The 23,404-nt window shown below is 32.2% G+C and overlaps 3 protein-coding genes across 3 annotated transcripts; 1 reads left to right on the top strand and 2 right to left on the bottom strand.

Moving 5' to 3' along the window:
- Positions 1–771: 771 nt before the first annotated feature.
- Positions 772–1,792, top strand: LOC126694360 (uncharacterized). The gene has a single exon (XM_050390595.1). It carries the CDS (start codon positions 916–918, stop codon positions 1,642–1,644), a length of 729 nt encoding a protein of 242 aa, XP_050246552.1. The 5' UTR covers positions 772–915; the 3' UTR covers positions 1,645–1,792.
- A 9,051-nt stretch (positions 1,793–10,843) lies between these two features.
- LOC126693900 (uncharacterized) lies at positions 10,844–12,115 on the bottom strand. The gene is made up of 2 exons (XM_050389960.1): positions 11,966–12,115; positions 10,844–11,424 (listed from the first exon to the last, which is right to left on the bottom strand). Exons 1-2 carry the CDS (start codon positions 11,988–11,990, stop codon positions 10,940–10,942), a joined length of 510 nt encoding a protein of 169 aa, XP_050245917.1. The 5' UTR covers positions 11,991–12,115; the 3' UTR covers positions 10,844–10,939.
- A 5,403-nt stretch (positions 12,116–17,518) lies between these two features.
- Positions 17,519–19,504, bottom strand: LOC126694359 (serine/threonine-protein kinase ZRK3-like). The gene is made up of 2 exons (XM_050390593.1): positions 18,189–19,504; positions 17,519–17,986 (listed from the first exon to the last, which is right to left on the bottom strand). The coding sequence occupies exons 1-2, from the start codon at positions 19,328–19,330 to the stop codon at positions 17,830–17,832; spliced, it is 1,299 nt and encodes a 432-aa protein (XP_050246550.1). The 5' UTR covers positions 19,331–19,504; the 3' UTR covers positions 17,519–17,829.
- Between the last annotated feature and the right edge of the window lie 3,900 nt (positions 19,505–23,404).

Here is a 23,404-nt window from a genome sequence, read left to right as displayed (position 1 = left end):
TTCTATAGTGTCACTTGATTAATTTCCAACCACCGCCCCCACAAAGCAGAAGTTTTAGTGTTTCAGCCAAAGTGAGAGTGCTCTATGGACCATGCATGAGCATGACTGATACATAAAATTTGACCCTTTGCGCTCACAGTCACTCTCAATTTATATATGGGTCTATTTTGGGGTGAACATGGTAACACATTCAACTTAAAGGGTTGGTATTGAGGCTTTTAGACCATATGTGATTTATAAGGTCCTAATTAAGGTCTTTTAGCTAATATTTTGTACTTTCAAAAAAAATTCCTCTCTATAATTATACACGGTTTGAGACAGAGAATATAAAAATTAAGTACTCTAAGAACCCTTAATACAAATTTTTATTTTATGTAACCGATAAATAAAACATTACGTACCCCATATGGTATATATACGTGGATACATCAAATACTACACAAACCCACTCTCTCATATTAATGGCTCTCGGTCCAACCTCGAAGAAAAAGTCACATTCATGGTCCCAAACCCCAACGTACAAGAAAATGCCACCTCTCAGTTATCTCTATAGAAAGCTACAAGCATATAAAGAATACTATTACCTAATAAGAGACAGCTAGAAAGTTGAAAAAAGTTAAGTAAATAGGAATAGCCCCTCCATTTGTCAACCTTGAGAATTGACACAACTTACACCAAGGGTATTTTGGGTAAGCCAACTATACCATGCAAATCATTAAGATTTAAGTAATTTAACTCCTATATATATGAGAAATACTGAAACCATCCTATATATATGAGAAATACTGAAACCACAACAGAGCCTAAAACTCTTTCAAGTATCAACTCCCTTGAAAGTTTATTTAAACTCCTTTTCAATCCCACAACTTCCTCTTCCTAAGAGCTACCATTTCAGCCAGAGTAGACAGAAAAAAAATGGATCAAACTGAGTACCACAAGCTACAAACCTTGAAAAAGTTGATGAACTTTGTGTTTTTAAAAAGGGTCACTCAACTACTACTCTCAGTTTCTGTGTTTTCTTTCTTGTTTACTCATTCCTCCTTGCTTTCTTGCTTCCAGTCTTTTAACTTCTACTTCTCTGCATTTCCTTCCCAATTATTTAGCCACACAATAGACAAAAACTGCATATTCCTCCTTTGCAATGGACTCCTAGTTTTCCTTGCAAAATACTCTGGCCTAATAAGATCTGTGTCTGGGGCTTATCATAATGAGGAATCTTTCATAAGTAGTGAAGATGGTTTGCAAAAGGAGGCTGTGACAGAAAGCAAAGCCTCTGCAGAAAATGTTGCAATGGAACAAGGAAGAGAAATTGACCATTTGATCAGAGAAGTACAAGAAGAAACTGGAAAGCCAGCTGGGGATGAAGAAGGAGAAGCAGGAGGAGGAGAAGAAAGCAGGTCTTCTTTTTCAAAAGAAGAAGAAGAAGAAGAAGAAGAAGAAGAAGAAGAAACTGGTTCATTTGTCTTAGAAGAGAAAAAGGAACAAAATGAATCTGTGAGTGAATTTTTAATTGAAGAAGAAGAAGAAGAAGAAGGAAATGGGACGTTGAGCACAGAAGAATTAAACAAGAAGTTTGATGATTTCATTAGAAGGATGAAGGAAGAAATAAGGATTGAAGCTCAACAACAACTAGTCATGGTTTAGTAGTCCCTTTGAATTATCTTTTATTTCACAAAATTATGATACCACTTATCATCATGCTAGTGAATTATAACTTTCCAATGTTTGTTCACCATTATGCTACCTCTATATATGTAAATATAATCGAGGAAAACTATTTTCTTCCTTGTTACTTTTCTTTCTATTGTTTAGTCTTTTTTGTTTTCGTGGTTATAAACTTGTACTATATACTATATGTGCTCTTTGAACATTATTGGAATTGGAGTAATATTGTATACGTATAGACTATAGGCAAAAGAAGGTTGTGATATGTGCTCGTTGAACATTTAGTCCGCAGTCATATCACAACCTTCTTTTGCCTATAGTCTATACACATACATATTACTCCAATTACAATTTATCAATTTAATCATTTGAAGAAGAAAAAAATGTGTATCCCTAACCTTACTCTTTTGCTTTATTAGTTAAGTTATTATATTTCTTACATATAAAGCAATCTCATCCTCCACAACAATTCTCTGGTAATGGGGAGCAAAATTAGATGTGTCCATGTCGGCCTAAGTGCATTGCACATGTAATTATGTTATGATGTGATGCCTAAATCTCAAAATAAAGCATGATAAAAGTTACATAGTGATGGAGAAAAAGAATACACGTGATGATTCTAATCAATTTGTTAAAAATTCATAGTTAACCACTGCAATTTGTCCTCTAATAAACATGACATTCATTACCGAATCTATGGCCAATCTTTCATATGATATATAGCAAAAGGTCCAAAAGCACACTAGATATGTCTAAATAATTCTGTTTCCAAACCCCATTCAAATAGATAAATTTGGTTTCAAGTTGCAATAAGCAATGCACATTATGCACTATGTCAATAATGGCCTAGAAAGCCGTACAATAAATTTATCAATAATTGAAGTGGGACACAGTCCGTTTGGTGATTTCCATCCATTTCTCCAGCCGCACTCAGTTTACTAATATATATATCAAAGAAGCGGAAAGATATGTTCAAATATTAAATCTAGAAACATACCATTTTTCACCCAATTTAAAAACAAATAAAAAAAATTTATTGACCTTTTTTTTTTTTTTTTTTTTTTTTTTTTTTTTTTTGTAATTGGTACATAAAAAAAAAAGGATGTCAATAATGGGTCTGTATTATTAAAGTAATGTTGCCTCAATTATAGTTTACCACCTTAACAAAATGTGAAAATTATTGTAAAAAAAATTGTGTATTCATATAATTAAGAATCGAATTGAAAGTTGATATCCATCTCAAAGAATTACAAACAACATTCAGATTGGATAGAGAATCAAGTGATATGTGGCTAAAATGTCTCAATAATTTGGCAGATTTTTTGAAAATCTAAAATGTGTCATGGTAATTGAGATAGATCACCGTTTGATTCATGACCAGAATGGCACAAGTTAACCAATCAGAAACTACTTATTGAACTTCTTCTTCTTCTTCTTCATTATTTTTTTTTTTTTTTTTTGAGAATCTGATCTATATTGCTGATAAGAAAGATCAAGACATAGGATAGATCACCGTTTGATTCATGACCAGATTGGCACAAGTTAACCAATCAGAAACTACTTATTGATCTTCTTCTTCTTCCTTTTTTATTTTTTTATTTTTTATTTTTTATTTATTTTTTATAGAATCTGATCTATATTGCTGATAAGAAAGATCAAGACATAGGATGAGTTTGACATCAACTTTTAGCTTTTAACTCTTACAGTTTTTTAAAATAACAAAGTTCAGCAACAAAATTGGTTGTAGCCTTAAGCTACAACCTTACTTAATATCTTTTTATTGGAAGTGAATTTTGATAAATTCATTATTGGAATATATCTTCTTTTTATATCCTTCATGCTTGCAAAATTTCTAGAAAATTAAAGATCAATAACTATATTATTAATAAATTATTTAAATTGCAAGTTTTTATAGTTTAAAATTATGCATAAAATATAAGCTTATAAATCATATAATAAATAATATCCGATTAGCACAAAATTTGACATGTGTATTAAGAGCGTAAAGAACATGCAATTTAACGATTAAATTTTCAAAATATGTAATAATTTTTATTTTATTGAGTAAGGTTATAATCTTAGACTACAACTAATTTTGTAATTAAACTTTGTTATTTTTAAAACCTCACTTTTTACAAAATACAAGTATTCTTCAACACACTTTTAACAAAAAGCTAGATAAACTGTTTTCAAATACAAAGTATGGTAGGTGTCCATATATATTTTTTTGGCTCTTATTGTATGAAGAGTCTTTACTTTGATGGATTTGAAAGGAGTGGGTGGGCTATGCCTCCTATAATAATTTAAGAAATAATATAACGTTATGTCATGTTAGGCAAAGAGGCCCCATATGAAAATGACCCTCAATATGCGTCCAATAACTTAAATATCACAAATTACCAAAAACAAAAACAAAATCACAGATTACCGACTTCTAAGCTTAAATATCTGACTTGGGCTTTTGTCTTGCATTAATGCATGAGTGCTATAAGCCTGTAAGCTCAATATATACGTGAAATTTAAGCTTTTGTAATTGTCCGTGACTTAAAACCCTCCTCATCATTATAGAATAAAGTCAAGTTAAGTGGGTATGGATGTATGAAGTATGAACTAAGATTTTTTTTTTTTTTTTTTTGATAAGAAGTACGAACTAAGATTAATTGTCAAGACACAACCACATGTTTATTGAGCACATTATGCCATTATGGTTGGTGAAACTCCCACCTCTTATCACAATGTGGTTGAGTTCCATTTAATTACATTTGTGTTAAGTTTAAGAATAATGGTATTGCGTATCAAGCATAGAATCCACTTCTATGTAAGAGGGTGGTTACTTATATTCGTTATACCATATACCATTTAGGTGAAATTTTTCGTTCTTATTAGATTTAAATTTATGCAAAATATTTATTTTTTAAATTAAATGTACAGTAGATTTCCTCAAAAAAAAGAAAAAGAAAAAAAAAAGATGTGCAATAGATTTTATGCATTTTATATGGAATAAAACCCTTTCTTAATCAAATAATTAGTCTCTAAAAAAATCAAACAATTAGTCTTTTTTCCTTTTTTTTAAAGGATAAGTGAGTGACTCCAAAAAATGAAAGAGCCCCGTTAATGGAAAAAACCAAATACCATTTTTTTTAATTAAATGTAATCCATGGCTATGCCGTTACACCTATCAAAATCAAAACAATAAACACATATTAGGTGAATTATGAATGGCAATATTCAAAAAAAAAAATAATAACAATAAAATTATGAATATCAATAATTTTCATATATTCCTATGTAAATTTACTTTACTTACCCATTTGATATCCACAGGCCACAACTTGGCTGAAATACAAATCTTCTACCACTTTTTTGTGTTTCATTTTATTTTTTTCAATTTTTAATTTTAGGTGTTATATAAGAAAATTAAAAAGAATATATGGTAAGTTATAATTAACAGAGCATAAAATAATATACACAAGAAGTGATACTTAGGATTTAGACTCACTTGGTAAGACTTTCCACGTGCTCTATTTTATGGAAGCCAAACACCCCCTTTCATATATCCCAATATTGACAATATACAAATCCTTTGATCCACATATTGTGGGGAACACAAATGAAGCTTCAGATGTGACATGATAGTTTCAATATTCCCAGTTCCCACACATATTCTTTTTTTTTTTTTGGTTAATAATTCCCACACATATTCATGAACAAGATCTGCTTCCCTAAAAAAAGTAACGCAACTCAGCTATAAAAATACCCAGTAAAATCATTTGTCAATCGAACAAGCCGACATTTTGTCTTTTCATGGCCTGAAAGTGAAAACTCTATCTGCCCCATTTCTTGATTAAGACTTAAGAGGATTACTAATTACCAATTCCATGTGTCAAATACGCAGCTCCATATAATTTCAATCTGGATTTGTTGCATAATGCCACAATTATTCAAGATTCACGTACAGTTCCAGCATTGTCAGGGCAAATAGGTCTCAATTTATAATCAATAATTCATGTCACTGTTCATGCAGTGATAATGCAATCAAGTCTTAGTCTAAAATCTAAATCATAGCAGAACAATATAAGTTAAAAAAATAAAAAATAAAAAATAATATTATTGATGTGTACAATGAGAAAAAGATAAAATAGGCATTTGTCTAAGCCGAAACAAATGCCTCTTTTTCTTTGGTGAGACTTGTAATTGTTTTAACAAACATAAATACAAGAATCGCAAATACAATGAGAAGAAATTTGCCTAAAATAAACGACCACCCCTGCTTGAATAGCATCAATGAACCAACATACCTAGAAAGACATTGCAATTCAAAAATTAAAAGTGAGAACCATCACTACGTAGTTTCTTAAGAAAAAGATTTGGGAACCGTCGTGGTTTAATGCGTGAGACATTGAGAAACTAACTAATGTATCATAAATCATGAAAAAAAAATAGTAATTCAAATATTATTTATTATATATTAATGAAATGAAAATGATCTATCACATTTTTTTTCATGTTAATTTGTATAGTCTTTTATTAATAAAATTGAAAATAATTTTAGCATATATCTAGATATTTTATTTTTCACTACTTAGATATGAAAGTTGGCATTTACTAGCATTGGTTAATAGAGATGGCTGAGGAATCCACGAATCCTTCTACAATTGTGGTTAGCAACTTAGGAGCTTTCATTTTCACATTTCACCGCCCATATATCATATATGTATAGATTTACATCAGAAGACAGCTTCCATCCAAATAGGTCCTCTTCTAGTCTTCTTCAGAGTGAAGTCGGTCTCATTTTAAATGAAGCATGGTTGATTTCTCACCCTCCGTTGGCCTAGGCTTAGCACATCAATGAATAGGGTCGGTGAGATCTAATAGGACTCCTCTAAGCTTGGTGGGACTAATGGAGGAGAGAGACATAACATAATTGGAATGACTAACTCTCTAGATGCCTTGAATTGGAAGCAAATACTTAACTACCTAAGTCTTATATGTATCTTCATTATTGTACCGGACAGTTTAACAATCATTCAAAGAAAACAAATATCCACCACGAAGAAGAAGAATGAGCCATTGTTTTCATGAGGATGAGGGTACCATGCATATATGATAACAATCATTCGAAGAAAACAAATCCATGACAAAGAAGAAGCATGAGCCATTGTTTTAATGATGATACCATATAATATCTATGATATCAATCATTCAAAGAAAACAAATCCACGACCAAGAAGAAGAACGAGCCACTGTTTTCACGAGGGTTCCATATATGATATTAGATTGACGTTAGAGATACTATAAATATTACTAACTTATAATCGTAAGCATATACATGAGATTTATTTACAAATAAACATAATTAAAATTTGGGAAATGTTATCAAATGCTCTAAGAACAAGAAATTATTAGATCCATCAGAAGGACGGCTGACATGGTCCTCCCTGACCTTTCAATCAATAAAATGTTGTTATTTATGTAAATGTAACTTCATCTAGTAATTTTTATTTTTTATTCCTTGTCCTGATTAACTGATTAGGAAGCTCACACATACATTTATATAGATAATATCATCTCATTAGTTAGGGAGGAGCACATCAGCAGTCCTCCCGATGTAAATAATTTCTCCCTAAGAACATTGGTTTAGGAATTATTTTTAGAAATATTTTATGGGAAAATGAGAAAGTAATTAATTTTATTGACAGTTTTTTATGTTTTTCAAAAAAGAAGTGTCAAAAAATTCTTAATATGGTTTATTAACAATTAATCTAAGGGCACTTGTTAACATGACCTTTAAAATTTTACCAAGTTTATATATAATTTAAATATAATGTTTGTATATTTGAAAATATAAAATATCTAATTCTAAAATGAAAAAAAAAAATCATTTAAATTATTATCCATGAAATTCTCAATTTTCTTCTTACAAAAATCTTAATTTTAGTTTGTTCAACCACTATTTACACAATAATAATAATAATAGAAAACCTCTATTTGTCAAACCAAACCTTTTTTTAATTTTATTTTTTGTCTCTTCGACTTTTGCACTAATAAATCACTTGGCACAAAAATTATATAAAATATGTCATGCAAAATTAGATTACAATTGAAATCCAATTTGAAATCTAATTGAATTTTCTCTCAACTTTGTATGATTACACAAAAACTATAAATTGATGTGTCACAAATTAGGTAGCATTATCATTTTTCAAGATATCAATAGGAGACTGATTGTGTGCTTAAATTTGTGCTTTGGTGACCTATGAATGAGCTCAACACTGAAAATAAAATTGGTGGAATGAAACAAACCATTTGGTATAGGAAAAAACTCGTTGCACACATACACCATGCCCAAAACAACTGAAAATGTGATTTTTAAGTTTGAAACCATGACTTAAAGTCACATTTTTAGTTATTTTGAGCAATGTGTGTAATAAACACTACCCTTTGCTGTTTATTACACACATACTGACACAAATCTTTGATTTCGGTATAAAACCTCGCGTGTGTAAGTTGTTGGTGCAAGTGTGTGCGCAATAGGTACAATTCCCTTCTCTAGAATCAATTATGATATGGGACCCAGAAGTTATAATGCACATATGCATGAGGGTGATATTGATTTTAATATATGCTCTTTTTCACTTAAAATTAAAGACTCTAAGAAGGTCCTAAAATCTTAAATTAATTCAACCTCCAAAATGTGGTAAACCTAAAGGCCTTGAACTTAACCTTTTATCTTAAAAATCCCAAATCCAACAGTACCATTTTAAAGAAAAATACAGACAGAGTGAGATTATTTTTTTCCAGAGAGAGAGAGTTTTTAATTTGAATGACCATTGTTATGTCACAAAAATGATGGTAGGAACTATGATGATCACACTCAAACAGAGTATTCCATCAACTGGTTGCCTTATACCTCTTTTTTTTTTTTTAATAAATATTTTATTTTATTTTATTTGGAACGAAAGCATAACCTCTTACATTGAAAGCCAAAAAAACTTCTTTGTCACAAGGAGCTGAGTAGTATTATGACTGAACCCAAAAGAAAATCTCTATAGAAGAAGGAAAAAAAAAAAGAATCTTTGTCACATGCAGCAGTTTTTGGAAGTTTAGGTAAATGTGATGATATAAAATACAAAATATGATCAACCATTTTCAAACCAGAGCTTCCAGTACCCTCCTACAAAGGGATTTGTCTAAATGTGCGGTCACTTTCATATGATTAAATTTATAACCAGGATATGGTAGCAACCGCTTATTCAATTCCATCCTTCACAACTACACCACAAATGTGAAGGTATGACTGGTCAGTTCTTTAATGTCTGTACAAGTCTTAGTATATTCTTGAAAGCTTTGATTTCCCTTCTCAAACCTGAGCCACTAGTAAGAACCGAATGCTGCATCATTACGTACGTAGTTGGAATTGGTATAGAGAGAGCAGTGGGCAACATCAATTGAATTCAATGATGTGCTTGACTCATTAAAATGTGACATCAAAGTTCATCTCAAATTGCAGTGTTTTTATGTACATTTCTAGTAAGTTGAAGAAGAGATGGTCCAGAGAAGACTACTCCAAGTCTCCAACTATACCTTAAGAAGAGAAATAGAAGCAGTGGACATACTCAAAAAATATATAGATCAATGAAAGATGTAAATAAGAAATGAACCATAAAAATAAATAAATAAATAAAATTTAAAAAAAAGAAAAGAAAAAAGAATGGAACAGGGAACTAGCACTTTTAAGACATTCTTCCAATTTATGCGTTTGAAGTGTGAAAAGTAGGAACTGAAGCCATAGTGATTTATGGTTTATAGCCACATAAATCGGGGCCATTGTCCCATTGATACCTTTAAAAGTTCCTAATATTTGCTGCTTTTGTTTTTCCCAGGTAAGAAAAAGTTGCCACAATGCAACCTTGGACAAGTCCTACCTACAATACCTTCTAAATTATCTTCAAATTCTTGGAAAATCAGGCACTAATCTTTCGTTTTAGATACAGGATTGAGTGTGCAAACTCTGCAAATACATTGGACGTAAAACAAATCCTGTGTACTAATGTGCCACATACAAAAAAAAAGGGGGGGATATGTGACACATCTATATTGTGTCCAATGCGAAGAAGCACTACAAGCAAAACCAAATTCTGCACTGGATGTGCCACATATAAAGATATGGACATGTGACACATCTGGTGTCCATTATTCAAGCCAAATCTTGATCACTGCATGGACATTATATGAGCTACATATACAGAGATGGACACATGGTCCATCTATCTTGCATCTATTATGCAATGGCATTGGATACAAGCCAAATCTTAGGCACTGAACGCAGATCTGCCACATATAAAGAAATGGACACATGACACATCTATATCGCATCCAGTGTGTAAAGGCATTGGATATAAGCCGAATAATCTATTCAAATTATTATACTAAAATGCACGTAACAGTGATTACTCAAGCACACTGCTGATTATTGTAAACTTTTTAAAGTGTTAAATGTGTTATCTCCTTTAACACCTACTGCTCCAACACAATTTGCTATTACTAGCCTATGTAAATGGCTGTAAATGGCCAATGATTTTGCATTTTCTAATATCTTCAACTGTCCAAAATCGACTATAATAGCTATTTACCTAACAAAAGATGTGAAAAGTTAAGAAATAGAAATACATTATTCTTATCTCAAAAAAGAAAAAGAAAAAAGAAATACATTATTCTGCTATACTTGTTCTATTCCAAGAGCCGCTGAAATGAGATTACATTAAGAATGAAGACAGACTAAAAATTCACTACTTCAGTTTTAAGTCAAATTAGGCAACAAAGAAAAAAAAAAAAAAAAAAAAAAAAAAAGCAATTTTATCTTTGTATTGCATTCCTTATTACAATGCATGTCATTGAACCTTCATAAATTCAAACTTACGGCCCTGGCGTTAAAAAAAAATCAAAGACAATAAAGAACAAACATAGAGATTCAATTCAAAGTATCATTTTGTATTTGAACTCTCATTAACCTAGAATCCTGTATCAAAAATTCTTTCAAGTCGAATAAAGATTTCTCCAACCAACTACGTGACGATTCATAAGACCATCGGCATGTATTAATTAAACAAGTCACATGACGCATTTAAAATGTTATGTGACAAAGCATATATGAATAGCTTTTTCGACCATTATGTAGTGATTTGGAGAAATTTTCCTTTACATCGGTTTGCAAGTAAACTTTTTGTGCAATGAAATTCATACATGATGTACATATACCGTATAGTCCAGTAACTCACATCATCCTACAAGATTCATAATTACCACCATTTCTGGGCATTGGTTGGGGGGCCATTGGCCGTAGTGCCGGTGGCCCTTGTGGATACATAGGTGGTGGAAACAAAGGCGGTGGCCCTGGTGGCCGAAACATAGGTGGAGGCCCTGGTGGATACATAGGTGGTGGTAATGGCGGAATGTGGCGGCAGCTGTCATACCATGGGTAATCAAGGCCTCCATATGGTATTAGTGGGTATTCATACCCTCCTGATACTGGATAATGGTATGACACCCCATAGGGAGCAGGAGCATATGGAGATGGAACATATCCATTTTCACCATAATAATAGTAACCTCTTTCCCTAACCTCACCATCAAACCGAATCCATTTGACCTCTGCATGTCTCCCATACCTTTCTAGCACCCTCAATAGTGTATTCGGATTTACTCTCCCAGTAACTTTCACTGTCCCTTCCTCAGCATCTATAGAAATATTATACACTCCTAGCAATAGAAAAGGTTTAAAAGAAAAATGTTATAGGAATGTGCAACTTTTCCTGCAATAACAAATTTTTCCTGCAATAACAAACCAACCTATGGTTTATTTCTAATGAAAAAGAAAATAAGAAACATTGAAATATGAGTGAAGAATTTGTTTTGAAAATTAATACAAACTTGGTAATTTAATCTAAAGTAGCCATATTATCGTCACGAGTTTTATAATTCAACTGACACTTCCTTTTCATATTAAAAAAAAAAAAAAAAAAAACTGAAACTTCCTATTATTTTTAAATTTTAACAAAAAGGTTGAAGGATCAAATTCCCCTTTTTCTGACTATGGAATTATAAAAAAAAAGGGCCACCCATCATCCCATTAATGTCAATGAGCGTTACTTATTATTGTCATTATAAGTTCATACACAATTTTCTTGTAGTTTTCTATTTTATTTATTTACTAAAAAACACTCAATGAAATTAAACAAGATGAGTATCAAAAATAAATTATCAAATAAAGATGCAACAAATTCGTCAAAAAAAAACATACCACCGACATTCTGCAAGACTTCCATCACTTTTCTCTTGCAAGTCTCACACTGTGAATTCACTTTCAGAACACAAGTCTACAAAGACAACAACCCAAGAAAATTAAACAAAAAGATAAAAACCAAAAATAAAGATTATTAATTATTAAAATAAAACAACGATTAGACGCGAAAAAGGTGTTTGTTTCTAATATCTAACCACTTCTGCGGAGGAGTATTCCATTGTAACCAACTTTGTTGGAGTTTTTTCAACTTTTTTCCAATGGGTTTTTCTGGAATGAAGGAGAACGAGAGTGATTTTTTAGCTATGACTAAGCTTCAAAAATTGTGTGCCTTGACCTTTAAAAAAAGGGTTACTATGAAAATATATTCCTTAAATATACAATACCATATTGAGTTGTCATGCGTTGAGATTGTCCTAAAATCTCTCCCTCCATAAATTAGAAGTTATGATTATATTCATCTTTCTATAAATTCACCTAAGCAGAATCTTTAAAATCCCATAACGAGCTCGAGATCTTATATAAGGTAAGGATCATGGAGAATTTGAATGGAGGCATTTCCATCCAACCAAAAGAATATTATTTTCTTTTCTTTTTTCCCCAAAATTATTAATTACCGTTTAATATCTATTTGCCAAATCAGTTGACTATTTTTTTTCTTTTTCATAGAGATAATTATAATATGCTATTAATACCGTAACTCGAACCTTTTTCCTTATAAACGCCCAAGCACTTTTTTTTTTTTTTTTTTGAGAATGAATACCAAAGCACTTAGTATATAGGGAGATGCCAATTTAGCTACAAGGCCATCGATTGGCTATGATACTCGGACTATTACTCCAAAATGGTTGGAAATTGGCAAAGATTGGGTCCAATTCTCTTGTATTGGACCAAATAATGACATGTGACGAGTCCAATGCACAAGAGGATTGGATCCAAGCCATGCATGTGAAAAAATTTGCACTCTCTAAATAGGTCCGTGCAATAAACCTTCTAACTTTCCCAACCCGAACCAACCCAACTCAATCTATGTAGGTCTATTAAGTGAGACGGGTCGGGTTGGGTGGGTTTGACAAATAATTTAGTGGGTCAAGTTGAATAACCCGCCACAACCCCACCTGCCCACCTATATATATAAAACTTTGTCATACACATCCACTTCATTTCTCTCATCTCTATCTCTTTCTTTTTATTTTTTCATTTCCACATTTATCTTCCCCAATAAACTCTAGCAGCTCTCTCTAAGATTTTGTTATTATTCTTAATCTATGTACATGTCCAATTTAAGATTCTTAGATGTTTTTATTTTTAGTGTGATAAAATTTCAATCATTTCTATAAAAATAATGTAGTATTTGTGATAATTTAATAAAATTTGAAAAATTTTCATTCCTTTTTTTATTTGAGGGGGGAAACTATTATTCAATTTAATTGAAATAATTTCATTTAGATAATTGTATTTGTCAACCCGCCTAATTTGCTCAATCTTCCAAGTTAAAATTGTTAAAGATGTTCAACTGATCCGTCGTATTTATAGATTGGTGTCGGCAGTGGATTGCAATTTTTCCAACCTTCCATTAGGGGGTTATAAAAATATTTCCCTCCACCCACTCAATTTAACTTGTTCACACCCCTCTCACCCAAAACAACCCCACCCCCATCATAGGTTTTTTTTTTTTTTTTTTTTTCATTTTTTTTTCTAACTACATTTTATATTTTTTATATATATCCTTATTGTGTGTCATGCCTCATCCTATGTTATCAATGTTTTTAAAAATTCAAAAACTATAAAAAAGAAATAAAGAAAAAAAATTAAGAAGCAAATGCTTTAATCGAATAGAAAAAATATTTAAAAAGTGCAAAGACCACATATAGTTTAGGTAATAATTTATTATTTTTCATAAAAATGAGTGTTTTGTAATAAAATTTTTTAATAATATAGCATTAATAATTTGATATTGGTTTCAAGCTAATCTCGAGGGTTTTAGATGCATAAATAGTTACTATATCTATATGGTTGTAAATTGTTATAATTTAATCATTTTTTGAGATTAACAAAAGCAGCCATAAGTTATAATTAATATTTATCAAATTACTTAAAACCATTACATGAGAATTATAGTGAAATTTCTACTAGAGACGATGCACACTAAAGACGATGCCGAAGGACGAAGATTGAAGAATCCATTTGACACAATAACAGAAGGACTTGGAAAATATAGGTTAGCATAGAATTTCATGATGGCAAAACTTGATGGGACTTTCAGAGGCACAGATTTGAAAGGTGTTGAAATGTCTTGGTTAGAGCATGCCTTTGGTTTTTTTAAAGTGATATATTTTTCTGATAGGATGAGAATGAAACCAATGGGAAAAAGATTCTGCCAATTCTACCAGTTTGTTGTTTTGTTGATTCTACTATGGATTTTTTCCCTTTTTGGTCCACCATTAATATTTGTCAGATGATGAAACATAAAAAATAAAAATCCATTCTTTCACCCATTTTCCTTTGCTAGAACACAAATACTTTCTGTGTTTCAATGCTATGCTTCTTGAACTTTTATCAGGTTTCTTTTGAAGAATGATGGGCTCTTTCTTGGAAGTTCATTGGCCATGAATTGTGTTAGAGCTGTCAGACGTTTTATGACACAATCCATAGGCCCAGGTCACACTATTGTGAGTTGTGACTATTATTTGTGATGGTGGGATGAATCATTTGAGTAAGTTTTACGGTGCTTAATATCTGTCTCAGCATGGATTGACACCCAAGGCTACTGGATTAGAGCCTCTTGGACATCAGATGAGTTAGTGTGATCCAGAGCTTTGACTTAGATGTTTATTGTTACTTCCATCCAAAGTTTGAGCAGGCCTATGCGACTATATCTCTCCAAGAAAATTCTGTATTTAATTCTAATTCATATTGGTGTTTATCCATCTGCATTCTTGTAGTTAAAAAGACACTGGAGCAGCAACACTAGAGCAGGATAAGACACATCTATGTTAGGAATTAGGATATTGTCAATTTTCTGTTTCATTCTATTTGGGACATCAATATGTATTTTCTTTAAGAGGTGTACAATATATATTTCATTCAGAGCTGTGTACGAGGATGATTGAAATAATTTTTTCAAGAGAAGTTGAATGAATTAATGCCAATGTACCAGTTATTATTGTCTATGGTAATGTCATGAGGAAATAAGTTTAACAGACAAATTTGGGTGGTTAGTTCATTTTACTGTGAATAAGACTCTTAGAGCATCAATGTAGAAGAATATTAACAATGTACACGACTTATCTTCCTTGGCTTTGCCTTCTAATCTCTAATCTCTTCCTTTTAATCTCTTAAATTTTGAGTCATTGTGAACTAGGAAGACTTGAAATCAACCTGTTGGCATGCCTGAAACATTTGGATATGCGATAATGTGAATATGTTTATTATTAACTGGTCCCACTCTCCTATTATTCATCAAATGCAAATCATCTTTAATGGACAAGACAAAGGACACAATGCTTTTGCATGGCTAAATGAACATACCAACCAAAATTTCCGTTGTTCATAAGCAACAGGCGAAAGCAAGTTGAATTTTTCAAAAATTGAGAATATTGTTATAACCTCACACATAATAATTTAAAAATAAAACTCGTTATCGTGGCTCTTAATGTCCACCCTTGATTCTCCATCATCCAGTGGCCTAGTGTCCACAACAACTAAACTCTTTGTGTGTGTGTGTGTTCATGAAATTGTTTGTGACTATCCTCTGTGATAGTGGGATGAGATATCTGTGTATGTATTGCAATGCCAAATATCTGTCTCAGCTAGCATAGATTGATACCCAAGGTTGGATTAGAGTTTTTGGGCATCAAATGAGTTAGTGTGATCTAGAGTCTTGACTTGGCTGTTTCTCTCCACTTCTATCCAATGTTCAAGCAGCCCTATGCAGCTATATTTCTCCAGCAAAGTTCCCTTAGAAGGTGCCTTCTAAATTTAAGAGGATAGCAATGAACAAGAGCAGAAGCACTAGAGAAGGACTAAGCACATCTCCGTCTGTTAGGACATTTTGGTTTCATATTTTTCAGGACAACAATATTTATCTCATTCAAAGGGAAGGTGTTGACTACAATTATTTTAGTTAGATGATCAATTTGAATAAGTTGTTTAATGAATTTTTGACCCAAATTCACATGAATGATTAAAATTTAAGACTATTTGTAAAGAGAACAAGGCTTGCCAAACTAAATTGAAAACTCAACTTCAATATAAACACATTTTACATTGAAATTATGTTTTTGGAAACTTTGATTTCATAGTAAAATTTGAATTTTCAATGCTTAAATAAGAGGCTATTCTAGTTGGAAAGGTACTTTGATGAACCAAATTAGAAATAATCAACCATGGAACAAGTCTCTCAATCTACCCAAATCTTTGGTAACATCTATCATTGTTAGCATTTTCTCTATATCTTCCTCAGTACATGACAAGGCAAGGAACAATACAACTTGATTTGGACTTGGCAATGGTGTTTTAGTTGAGATCCTAATGTGGATTAGTATGATTGACTAAGGAGGGTGGTAGTGTTTGAATGCTTCGATGAGTTTGGTTTCAAAAGCTGCATAAAGTTGTGGTCATTTTGGGTTGTGAATTTCAGTATGTGGATCAAATTTTTTGCTCTGCTACCATATTTGATGCAGTACAAGATTTGTAAACTTGTCTAGGGATTTATAAAGAAAAACCATAACAAACCTAGGGCTTCACCACTTAAGGCTGCTTGAAATCACCACCAAGTTAGAGAAAAATTTCAATTCAATATTATCTACTATCAAATTCACCATGCCAAAATGATTTGCCTTTTATTTTTTTGGAGCCTTTTGAAGTAGGACCTCCAAAGCAAGAATCAAGAAGGAAAGAAACAAAACAGTCAATTACACATAATTCAGAAATAAAATCAGAGTTCAAACCAAATCAAATTCAAATCAAATAAAACCTATTATCAATCCTCCATCATCAAGAGGCCTAGTGTTTGCACCAACAACACTTGCTTTTTTCACAAACTGTATTGGTGCTATTGTGACTATCCTTTGTGATGGTGGGACAAGGCATCTGGATATGTTTTACAATGCCAAATATCTGTCTTAGCATAGATTGATACCTAAGGCAATTGGATTAGAGTTTTTGCACATCAAATGAGTTAGTGTGGGTGTGTGACCTAGAGTTTTGTCTTTGATGTTTCTCTCCACTACGGTACTAAGTTCAAACAGCCCTATGCAACTATATTTCTCCAGCAGAGTTCCATCAGAAGGTGCCTTTTGAATTTAAGAGGATAACAATGAACTGGAGCAGTAAAAGTAGAGAAGGATTAAGCACATCTCTGTTAGGATAATGACATTTTCATTTCATACTTTTTAGGACAACAATATTTATCTCATTCAAAGGGAAGGTGTTAGCTGCAATTATACCAATTAGAAGATCAATTGTGGAGCAATAAGTTATTTAACGAATTTTCGACCCAAATTCACATGAATGATTAAAATTTAAGACTATTTTGCAAAAAGAAAAAGGTTTGCCAAACTAAATTGAGAAATCACATATATTCTGGAAAAAGAAAATTTACAAACCAACTAAACAATACAAATGTCCTTTTTCCCTAAACAAACCACCATACATAGTCATTTATTAAGACCATGAATTACTTAGTTTGCGTTCCTTCTATTCAAACAAAAGAACAATTATCAAACTCCTTTGCCAATAACAACCTATCCTCCAGTTCTTATAGCATTAATACATACCTTAAGGGTTTGCCATAATGATAACTTCCCAATCACAGGTTAAAACTGCCATACAAGCTCTGTCATCATTCAGTTGCATCACAATTAAACTTCAAGAGGCCTTTCAGAGGCTTCGTTCACTGCTTGGATTTCATCACTGGAAGCATTCCTTTTAAATGATGCAGAAGCATGCTCTTCAAAACTCTCAAGAAGCTTTAAATTCTGCAAATTTCCCCCTAGCTCTTCACCCATTTTTGTGAACCTGTGTTATTGTGAAATACCATTAGGCTGATCTCATAGAGAATTCTCCTTCATTATTTAAGATGCATACCAGTTTATTAGGCCTGCTTCTTAGTAGCAATGGGGATTTAATAATGTCATTAAATGGCTCTCCATCAAATTAGCTTTTTTAAACATATGATTGGATGAAATCAAGTGAGTAAATAATTAGTGATGGAACGAACCTTTCAATCCGCCTGAGTTGTTTGGTGACATCAACCATAGTTGGCCTTCTTTGTGGATCTTCTTCTGTACATGTCAAGGCAAGGTCTGCCACAGCCTGTAATTGGTACTGTAAACTAGCACCTCCTTCAGCCAAGATTGCAGGATCCACAATCTCGTTTATGCAACTACCTTGAGCACAGTTATGTATGTATGCTATGAAAGTAGAATCTTTAAAAGAATCCTCTCCAGTTAAAAGTTCTAGAAGAAACCGACCAAAATCATATACATCGGCTTTCTCAGTTACCTTGCCTGCTGTTTTAAACTCGGGGGATTTGAACGCTGAAAGAAAAGGAGTGTCCACGCCAGCTTCACCTTCGGGAATTGACACAGAAAAATGAAAGTGGGACAATTTGGGAACATCATGTTCATCTAATAAGATACTGTGCAGATCCATAGCCATGTAGATGACAGGTCTAGGGAAGGCAGTATGGAGATAAGAAAGAGCATGAGCAATCTGCCTTGCAATCTTTAACCTTCTCTCCCACTCCATCGGCTCGTGTTGTAGTTCAGTAACACGGGAGACATAAATTCGATCAGAAAGGAAACCATTGGCGGCAAATTCAAACACCAAAATGGGGATTCGAGTGTGGAGACAACAACCTATAGGCTTTAATACATTGCTGTGACCACTCATTTGTGCAGAAATCACTAAATCATTGATGGCTATATAGGCCAAATTATCTAAACGCTTAATGAGAAGAATTCGTCCTTCAAGAGAACCTTTGTACCAATAAATTTCCAGATGTTGAGCAGGATAATTGTTGGTTGCTTGGCGGAGTTGTTGAGGGGAGAAGGTACGGATGGGAATAAGCTTGGTATTGCGAACAAAAGAAGCCTTAATGAGAAAAATTCGTCCTTCAAGAGAAACCTTGTACCAAATAGAGAACCCCAATACCAGCTTTTCAGAAGAAAAGTTGTTGGTCGCTTGGCGGAGCTGTTGAGCGGAGAAGCTACGGATGGGAATAGGCTTGGCATTGCAAGAGGCAATCAGCTTCTCAAGTAACTTGCTTCCATTCTCATAAAACGCTCTCTCTGTTTCCTCTGTTTCCTCTCTTCTTTTAATAAAGAAATGATGAAATGGCATGAACCAACTCCAGCGCATAATATTAATAGCTTGAATGTGGAACGTCCTTCCTTGCTCTCTTTTGTTTCTGCTCTAAATCTAATACTACTACTCTGCTACTGCTAGCGAGGGATGGAGGCTCAACTGAATGACAATGAGGGCATTTTTATGGTAAATTTTCATTTCAGGAGGGAAGTTTCATCGAAAGTAAAGTAAAGTAAAGTGGAGCTTCCCTCCTCACAATCCAAACCGTGTGTTGACTTCGGAGGGCCCCACCGGTTTCTATAGTATTTGCTTTTATTTATTTATTTTATGGTCCTCTATTTTGGTCATGTTTTTAATTTGGTCCTCAATCTTTTATAACTTCATTTTCGTTCTTATATTTTTAAACTTACTGATATTTTGATCCCAACATCATCTCACTTACAAAAAAAAAAGTAATTTCGAACCAGTAGTGCATTCCATTTATTACTTAGGCATTTTCTGTAAATAAGTCCATTTACTACTAAGACATTCTTCGTAAATGAGATGATAATTGGGACCAAAAGGACAAAAAGTTTAAAAAATATAGAGATCAAAATAAAGTTATAAAAACTTAAAGACCAAATTATAAATATGACCAAAATATAGAAAGCAAAAAGTATTGTCATCAAACTTTTGGTTTTTTGTTTTTTTTCCTCAACATTTTTTGAAAATGATCCATCTTTTAGCTTTTTGTAACAAATTTAACATAAAAATTACCAAATACCATATCTTTTGATAAACACTAAAAAAAAAAAAAAAAAAAAGGAAAACATATACATGTGAAGCACAAAATTTATGTGGATTGACCTTAGATCTACGTTCACAAGTGGTGTCGAGGAAAAAATTTAACTAAAAAATTAGATCCACGATTTGATTTTTCTAAGTGTCATGAGGGTTGTCATTCTAATTTTTTGTCTTTCTATGTCATTTTTTTGTTGCATTATTTCTATAGCACTAGTTTCTTTCTTTTCTGTTAAAGTAATTTTTAGTGTCTTCAAATCATCTTTCTTTAAGTCATCCTTTTCTAAGTAATTTTTAGTGTCTTCAAATTTTCTACACAAACTTTTGGTTTTTTTTTTTTTTTTTTTTTTTTTGAAAATAATCCATCTTTTAGCTTTTTGTAACAAATTTAACATAAAAATTACCAAATACCATATCTTTTGATAAACACTATAAAAAAAATAAAAAATAAATAAAAAGGTGATACGTCCCTAACACACTCTAAATATAATGGATTTATGCAAAAAAAAAAAAAAAAATTAAAAATGGAAAACAAATACATGTGAAGCACAAAATTTATGTGGATTGACCTTAGAACTATGTTCACAAGTGGGGTCGAGGAAAAAGTTTAAATAAAAAATCAGAATGACAATAATTTAAAATTTTTATATTTGTCTACCCTCTAGTTAATAAAATACGGTACGTGTTTAATACAATAGGTATACGAATGGGTGCAATTCGGCATCTTTTAAAAAGTACGTGTCAAAAGCTCGGCATAAAAATACAGAAACGGAAAAAGAACAGTATGTGTATAGTACGAGTATATTACATTCATCTTTGAGAAATTAGTAACAAAAATATAGATATATTTACCCTATGTCCATATACTTTTTTGAAAGAAATACAAATAATCTTTGTGTTATGAAATTTTAACTCAAGTCAAGTTTGACTTAAGTTTTAAAACTTCCTAAAATTTTTTAAGAGTTATATTAAGTGTATTACAATTTTTACTATATAGATTTCTACACACTAATGTGTCATCAAAAGTAAGGAAAATGCTAAAATACTACAAGTTTTACTACAAAGAGTAGTGTGACCGGTACTAAAAGTTTTTCTACATTAAGCTTATTAACTAATGTGTCACTAATAACAAAGAGACAGCTCAACAATCATTTATGAGGTGATTATAACTCACTAATCACATCTATTGCCGCACTAGTTTTTAAGTATTATGTAGTAAAATTTGTAGTACTTTTTACATGTTTTTACTTTTAAAAAATCTCACAAACTGATGTGACAATGAATGTAGTTGTACACCAGACAACTTTTCGAATTATACTTGCAAATTTGGAAATATATATATTTCCTGCAACCTGATACCGAGGAGTTTGACAGAATTGTTTTGAGTGCTTGTGAAATTTAGAAAGTTACTTGAATGGGCAGTGTATTCAAGGCCCAGTTGAAAACCATGATTAGACAAATTTAATTATTTACTCGACCTACGGCCTGATTAATTTAATCATGCGATCAACTTGCATCAATTTGCAACACCTGCATTGAGTAAATTGCTAAAACTTGCAAGCCCACCTTTCAATGAGTAAAAGCATGACTGTTGTAATGCTGTTCTGTTTCATCTACGTACGAGTTCCCTGCTTGTCTTTGCATTTTGTTCTTTATGGTCATATAGCATCTTTGTAAAGAACGATCTCGCTCCATTCATTTGGCTGTCTTCTAATATTATTTAAATTGATTCATCAGGTCCTTGTAACTGGTTCTTTACATCTTATGGGCGACATGTTGAAATTCGTAAAGAAGTGAGGTGCAGGGCCTCTTGAAGTCCCATATATATATATATATATATATATATATATATATATTGGGACAAAATGGCTTTATACCCTTTTCACCCAAATTATATAGCCTTATGTCCCCCTTCCCAAACTAATTAAGAAAATGCCCTTTTTTTGTAACTCGATTTTCTCAAAATCGAGTTTAAAAAAAAAAAAACAAAATTTATGAAGCCCTATAGTGACGTTTTTAAGGACCTATAATGACGTTTTAAGGACCTATAGTGACATTTTGTTTTCATGGAGTTCGAGTTACAAAATGTCACTATAGGTCCTTAAAAACGTCACTATAGGGCTTAACTAGATTTTGAGAAAATCGAGTTTCAAAAGAAGGGCATTTTCCTAATTAGTTTGGAAAGGGGGCACAAGGCTATATAATTTGGGTGAAAAGAGTATAAGGCAATTTTGTCCTATTGGTTGTACTCACTCCAAAGGCAAAAAATAAATAAATAAATAAATAAAAAATAGTGGAAGAGTTGAGTCATCTTAACTTTCTAGTGAGTTCTCTATGATATTTAGTGATCATTGATGTGTCATTGGTCATGGCTGCTTGCTATATTGTTAAAACTGCTAATTATTAATGTCGGTGTTCTTTGGGCATGAGAGATAAGCCCTATGTCTTGGGCTAAAGTCCTATAATGTCTCAATTTTATGGTGACTATATTTTTCTGTTTCCAATGGAAACTTCTGTATTTTTTTTTAAAAGAATAAAGTAGAGTTAACCTATTAGGCCGTGCTATTGAAAGTAACTCCAGAAAATTTTTAATTGATAAGTTACAAAGATATTTGGTGCATCTTGAACCCACAATTTCACTTGTTTACGGCATAAATTGGATTGACTATAATAATTGATGCCTAACCACAATTCTAGTGAACATTTGCATTCCAGCCCAACAGAGAGGCTAAGATTTGACTGTAACCTAAGCTATTGGTACACCAATCAGAACTCAAATTCGGGACAAAATGGGCTTCTGCCCTTTTTGGGTAAATTAATTAGCCTTTTGCCCTTCTTCCCAAACTAAATAAGGAAATGCCTTTCTTCTGAAAATCGAGTTTCTCAAAATCGAGTTAAAAAAAAAATTCTGAAGCCTTATAGTGACGTTTTTAAGGACCTATAGTGACATTTTAAGAACCTATAAATTGCCTATAACTCGATTTCATGGATATCAAGTTACAAAAACGCCACTATAGGTCTTTATAAAGGTCACTATAAGTCCTTGAAAACGTCATTATAGGGCTTAAATCGATTTTGAAAAACTCGATTTTCAAAAGAGGGGTATTTCCCTATTTAGTTTGGGAAGAAGGACAAAAGACTAATTAATTTGCCCGAAAAGGGCAGAAGCCCATTTTGTCCCTCAAATTCGACAATAAGCTACAAATACTTAGATTCTGTTTAAAAAAATTTATTCAAGATTTGATTGGTGTTGGGTTGTTCTATCCAAACTGATGGTGAGTTTTACTTAGAATCTAAATTTAAATGAACATATTTTTTTGTGTAGTAACTCTATATAAACCTAATTAA

This window comes from Quercus robur, chromosome 8 (genome assembly GCF_932294415.1).
Source record: "Quercus robur chromosome 8, dhQueRobu3.1, whole genome shotgun sequence".
NCBI classification, from domain to species: Eukaryota; Viridiplantae; Streptophyta; class Magnoliopsida; order Fagales; family Fagaceae; genus Quercus; species Quercus robur.
This window is presented reverse-complemented; position numbering and strand designations above follow the sequence as displayed.